Source organism: Clarias gariepinus, chromosome 1, assembly GCF_024256425.1.
Source record: "Clarias gariepinus isolate MV-2021 ecotype Netherlands chromosome 1, CGAR_prim_01v2, whole genome shotgun sequence".
Lineage (NCBI taxonomy): Eukaryota > Metazoa > Chordata > Actinopteri > Siluriformes > Clariidae > Clarias > Clarias gariepinus.
The window spans coordinates 23,373,874-23,380,410 of NC_071100.1; the positions used below are offsets into that span (position 1 = coordinate 23,373,874).

General features: G+C 35.7%; 1 protein-coding gene across 1 annotated transcript in view; it reads right to left on the reverse strand.

Moving 5' to 3' along the window:
• The window catches only part of LOC128524740 (butyrophilin subfamily 1 member A1-like), a 59,855-nt gene extending 57,566 nt beyond the window's left edge, over positions 1–2,289 (reverse strand). Inside the window, exons 1-2 of the mRNA XM_053497464.1 lie at positions 2,188–2,289; positions 2,028–2,087 (exon numbers count right to left, since the gene is read on the reverse strand). Coding sequence (XP_053353439.1) covers positions 2,028–2,085 — 58 coding nt within the window. The 5' untranslated portion in view covers positions 2,086–2,087; positions 2,188–2,289. The remainder of the gene's footprint in view (positions 1–2,027; positions 2,088–2,187) is intronic.
• Between the last annotated feature and the right edge of the window lie 4,248 nt (positions 2,290–6,537).

Genomic DNA, 6,537 nt, shown 5'->3' on the forward strand with positions numbered 1-6,537 from the left:
TGTACAAATCTCTGGAGACAGTGTTACGATGTGGGGTTGCTTCAGTTGGTTCTGGAACAAGTGTTAAACAACCTATTCTGGGTTGTTTAACACTTGTTTGCTACATAGTTCATACATACAGGTCATTATGTAGGGGACTACCTGTACATGCATATACATATACATAAATGTTAAACACTGCAACATAGGAAGCAATCTTTTTGCACCTTAAGGACTGACATGTTGTCCATTCTTTTATTGTCATTTACAGAACTGCCACTCACCAGATTTCTTTTTTTTTATTATACCGCCATTCTGAGGAATTCCCGGTTGTGCATGAAATCGAAGGAGATCAGCAATTAATATAGAAATGCTCAAACAAATCTTTCTGACACTGACCATGGCACAGTCAAAATCATCGAGATCAGAGTTTTGTGCTGATGGTTTATGTAAACGTTACCTGAAGTTAAATGCCTGTATCTGTGCAATTTTATACACCACACAGTTGCCAGACGCTTGACTGATTAGATAATTACATATGTGTAGGTATACAGGTGTCTCTAATAAAGTATTTGGTGTGTTTATCCCTTCCTTCACAAGGTGCCGCTGTATTGAGATAATCAATTATTCACTTCATCCTTTAGAGGTTTTAATGTTAAGGCATTATAAATGCCTTAACATTAAATTTAAATAAATAAATAAATAAATAAATAAAGTTCTAATGTAATTTGCTAAATTTGTTAAATGTTTAGTAAAACGTAAAACACATTTACACTAAAGACTGTAATGTCTAACCTAATGTAAAGTAACACATAATCCAGTATATTCCCTCAATGCAGGATACAACTGAGCTGAAGAGTCTTGTTCCAGGATGCAGATATTGCTGGTTGGTGGTGTTAGGACTTGACCACACCACCTTCTGATCTGCAATTTAAATCCTTAGGAACTGAGCCACCAGAGCTAACCCTTTTAGTACAACCACAAGCGTTTATAATACTAAATTAACACCACTAAATATTATACTGAATCAGTACTAGTTATTTGGGCTAGTTGTGGTGACTCGGTGCTTAAGGCTTTGCTTTACAGTTTAGAATGTTGTGTGCTTCAATCCCAGCATTGCTCATTTATATCCTGTATCAGTCAAATTAATTTACTGGATTTATGATATTGCAATATTTTTCTATAAATGTATTTTAAAGTTAATTACTGTGAACTTCACATTGTACAGGTATAATGAAACACTTTCAAAAAATGAATTGTACTTTGGTGCATCGCATGCATAATGTATGTATAAGTTCTAGCACACACATCACACCTCCAAACCGCAATAAACTTTTGATTGCAATAAAATTTATATAAAAATAAATTCCTATCAACTTAACCTTAAAGGGAAACTTGGAGAGAACAGAATTTGGGGGAAAAAAAAACTTTGATGCATGCTGAACCTAAAAATAAAAGAGCTAGACACTTTTCCTTTTCTTCTTTACATTGTTTAAACTAGGGATGGATGTTTTACAAAATGACACAAATATAATGGATCCAAAAATATTCTCAACAATCAGAAACCCTGAAGTTACAGGAAGTTATTTTATTGAAGAGTGATGAGGGTCAGTTTGTTTTTCAGGACCACAATGCTGTAAAAAATTTCTCTCTTCCCCAGAGAACAAATGCAAAACAATTGAAAGCATGAACAGGTTTGATGAGGTCCGATTAATTTAGTTAATTCCACATGTAGAACAGGTTCTAGTCTCTGGGAGTTTAGTTTTCACAAATAATTTTTTTTTTTATAATCGTGAATCATTACACACTTCCACATGTTACTCTTGTGTACAGAGATTCACAGAATATTATTCAGAATGTTTATCTGTGAGTTTTGTTTATACGCTAACAGCAAATTACTCTGCTTTCAGGCTTCATTTCAGTGTTCACAAGTAGACTAAAAATAAGTTCTATTAGATACAACATTGATTTCACAACCATGAATTAACTAATGCTTGCACACACATAAGTAAGTGAGTACGCGCACGAGAGAGAATATTTTTTCATACCTGAATGAGATTCCATAAAGCTGTAGAAAATCAGGAGAGTCACACCAACAACCATCATCCCTGAAAGACAATTTCACGTTATTTGTTCAAACTTAATTACATTACACCTGTGTTTAGCACAAATTATACTATCACTTCTGCCAAAAATCTAAATACTCACTTATTTTAAGATGTGTAGATGAAAGTAAACATGCTTTGTTACAAAGTTCACTCTTCCACAGTTGGTGTACTTTCGTTTTTGGTCGTTTGGGAGACACACCCTTTTTTTTAAAGAAACATACTGTAATAGGAAGTGAGGTGTGTGTTAACACAGACTAGTTTAGGTTCTAGTTGCAACAGGCAGAAGTAGTATAATACTAAATTACACTATTTTATGTATGAAAATCAAATTACATTAATTTGCTTTCAAGGAAAAATCCACCCTGAAAAGCATACATGTTAATCTTTATAATTATAATGTGATCTTCAGTGGTGTTCAAAATGTATTTTGTAACGAAATTTCAAGTGGAGTTTTTAGTTTAAACTTCATCTACGTGTTCATGATTTTTCACTTTAGTTTATTCCTGCAGTACCCACAATGCCATTCGACTGACTGCTTATAGTGGTGTTAGTAAGACTGTAGCTCTCATTTTAACTCTTCATACAGAGCTTTAGATTCATTTCGCACAGTCCTGAATTAGATCCTGAAACAATCTTAAGCTTTTAGGGATCCTGGGGAGATTGTAATGAAATATGGCAGATATTAATGGGTAAGAATCAAAATAACAATCAGAATAGAACATGACAGGACTATAGAAAGCTTTGGACTCAAAAATGATTGACTCCTGCACATGGACATAAAAAGTCTTTGCATGAGGCAGAGACTGAAATCAGTAAGGAGAGATGAGAGTGGGTTTAGTTGATTGTGTTAATTGTTTAATATGAAAACATGCCAATGTATAGCAGGTTTAGCAGCAGTATTGATAATCAATCTGATAATAAAGCAAATCCTTCAAACATTCTTCACTGACATCAAAACTGCTTGGCATTAAAATACTGTAAATAGTGAGCTGACTGTGCTGCTTAATAATCAAAATATATAGCAACTACACAACAGACCAGCAGAACAGGAGTAGGTTCTTTAACGGTGGACACTTCTAGAGTAATTATTAGGAATGATGATATATACATAGGGTAAAAATGTAAATATTTATGCAACATTTTACAGTGATATGTATATAGACCACATGCATAAAGGTAGTGCTTCACACTATCAGGTGATGGAGATGTTTACAGTTCCAGGTAAAGATTCCTCAATTTAGCAGACAGAAGTCAGGTGACATGCAAACGGAGCAACAGACATTTAAATTACAATGCCTACTATGTCTATTTAATGGTCGTGGGGGAGGGGCGGGTTGTAAAAATAGATACAGTGGTGCGGGGCGGGCTGGGGCGGGCCACATAATTTCATAAAAGCGGGACCCGCGGGTTGGAAAAATACCCGACCCGCGCGTCACTACTCCCCAAATCTTTACAATAATGAACACTCTGACCCCTGCTGGACAACTATAGAAACTACCGCACATTTAAAACATACTATAAAAAAAAAAAAACATTTTCATTTTTGTTTTACACTCACCCACTAGAGAACACATCAAGAACCACAGGTTAATTTTAATTATTAAAATGCTGACAATCTGTGGCATGTTAGAATTATATAGATAATAGATAATAATTTTTCACCAGACTGCTTTATAAACGCGGGTCAATATAAAGAAGGTTTTACTAGGAAGCTGCTCCTGAAAATCAGATCTGTACTAACGCTTCGTGTTCCTGCTTCATCTTCACCAGGCTCAGTGAGTAATTCCTTTTACTATGACTCTTTGCAAATCGCCTTTTCTAATAATCACCATAAATGCGGAGTGTAAGTTAACTTACACTCTCATAGAACATGGTTATGGCTTCTTCTCTATGTACATCCGTCTCTATATAATCCGTAATCGCCCGTTTATAATAAACAATGCATTAAGGTGATTGTCTAGTTGCCAACTGTGTACGTAGTCGGAAAACTATATTATGTTACTTTAGATGGTTTATAACGATGTCTGTCGAAGATTAAGAAGTCATGTAAACACATCAGTAAACACATCGCATCCGTATCTCTCTCGGTAAGTTTCTCCGGTTTTTGTTGTTGTTGCTCGCGGCAGCGTTACAGCCCGGTAATTCATTCTTCTAATTTCTGCGTTGTCAGGCGATATTACAAACTTCCGCATAGGTTCCGTACTTAAATCAAACTAAAAACGACTGAAGAAAACAGGCTCAGGCTATATTTTCCAGCATTTTCTAGTTTGGACTGCATTACCCACAAAGCACTGCGTTGTGGGCAATGCTTTGTGGGTAATGCAGTCCAAAGCATTGCCTGCACTGGACTACACTTCCGTGGCTATACCCCATGTGTGGTGTGAAGACACGCGCCACAAAACTGGGAGGGCTCAGCACATTTAAATTAGCATGTACTGAAACAGGTTGCTGAGAACAGAGCTAGTTTTTACCAGGTAAAAGTAGTGTTTTTTTTACACAATCCTTTTGAATTTTCAATTAACGTATAATATAAAACTTTTCATTAGGACCCTAAAGATCATATTAACATTTAATAAAAAATACAATGTGTAGGACCTTTAAAAAAATACTACTAGGTAGTCAATGTAACAGGATGTGATAATAGCAGACACCTTTTTTCTTTTGCTCCTCTTAGTTTTCCTTCCTCAGCTCCATCTACAGCTGTTACACTCATTTAATCACCATCTATAAGGCTTTATCCTGTATATAAAGTTGCGAGATGCCTGGAGCCTAGAAGACTTAGGGCCTGAGGCATTGTACACCCTGAATGGGGTGCCATTCCATCGCAGGTCACACACACACACACTTACTGTACACGCTCATTCACACACTCCGAGCAATTTGGGAACACCAATTAGCCTAATCTTCATGTCTTTGGGTTATGGGAGGAAACCGGTGTAAAACCGGAGGAAACCCACCAACCACAGGGAGAACATGCAAAATCCATACACACAGACCCAATACAGGATTTAAATTCTCAACCATGGAGGTGGTTGAGGCGAGTTGATGCACACAGCTGTTACACTAAATTTAAATTTGCCACATTAGCACATAGGCGTGCATGTGTATGTGGTGTATGTGTGTGTTAGGGTGGGAGCACGTTTTTATATTGGGACGTACAGTACATACAGTCTTACAAGGGTAAGAATATCTCGCAGATTTAGAAAAATGTATAATCTTAATTTAAACTAGATTTGGCCATTAATTAGCTGCATTAATGTTCATGTCTGTGGAAGGTCCTCACTAAGATTAGTTGATGGTCTCTAATGTTGGTTTCTTTCTCATTAAACTTCCCCATCCAACCCAACATTTTGAAATCGATGCTCTTATTTGTACACATATTAAATCAGTCGTGTCTGTTCTACAGACTACAGTCTGTGTACAGTGTCCACAGTCTCAGTGATGTGTATAAATAACTAGCCTCCTTCAGTGTTTGAAATGTCTTTATCTTCAAATATATTTTAATGCTAGAGCACAGATAAGATACATGTAGTATTACTTTTTGAACAAGTTTTTATTCATCATTACAACATTCATACTATTTCAAAAATAATAAATAAAACACGTTAGTATAATAAGACAATAAGACAACTTTTTTTTTTACTCATTTTAATTCAAGGTAAATTAATAGTTCACCGAACCTAACATGCTCAAATATCAACCCTAAACAAACAAAAGCATCACCTCCTGAGTCTCTTCAATCTCAATGTGAAAAGCTGCATAGAAATGAAGTTTTTCTTTGAAGGTGATAAGATAAGAGAGTATAGTAGGTGAGGTTTAGGTATTGCATCATAGAAGGACACTTGACCTTGTGTGTAATCCAAATACAGACCGAGCTTTGCCAGTCTGGTGAACATTGTCGAAGTGGCTTTACCATCATTGATTGTTATCTTTCCCTGTGCTGAGACAATGGCAATGAGTCTCTTAGTACAGGTGACACTCCGGATACCAATCCTGAATGTCGCCTGCATTGAAAGACTCGGTACGCAGCCCCACAGTCCAGGGCACCTTCTGCGTCACCTTCAGTTCATAATAAGACCTGGTGTCCAAGGACTTAACCTTGAGCTATTTTCTGCCCTTTTCTTATTTTGCAGAATTTTGCTGAATGCCACCTGGGCATCAAATTCAAATTCAAATTTTATTTGTCACATACACAAACATACACAGTACGAAATGTAGTGAAATGCATTATACGACTGCCATTGACCCTAAAAGAGAATTAAAGTTTACAAATAAGAAATAAATATAAATAAAAAGAATACGATAGAAATTAAATAGAAAAATTAAATTAAACTAGGAAAATATAGAACTAAAAATAAAAATAGAAATGTGCTAGGAAAAATAGAACTAAAAATAAAAATAGAAATATGATGTGCATAAAAATAGAAATATACTGTACATAGAAATATGA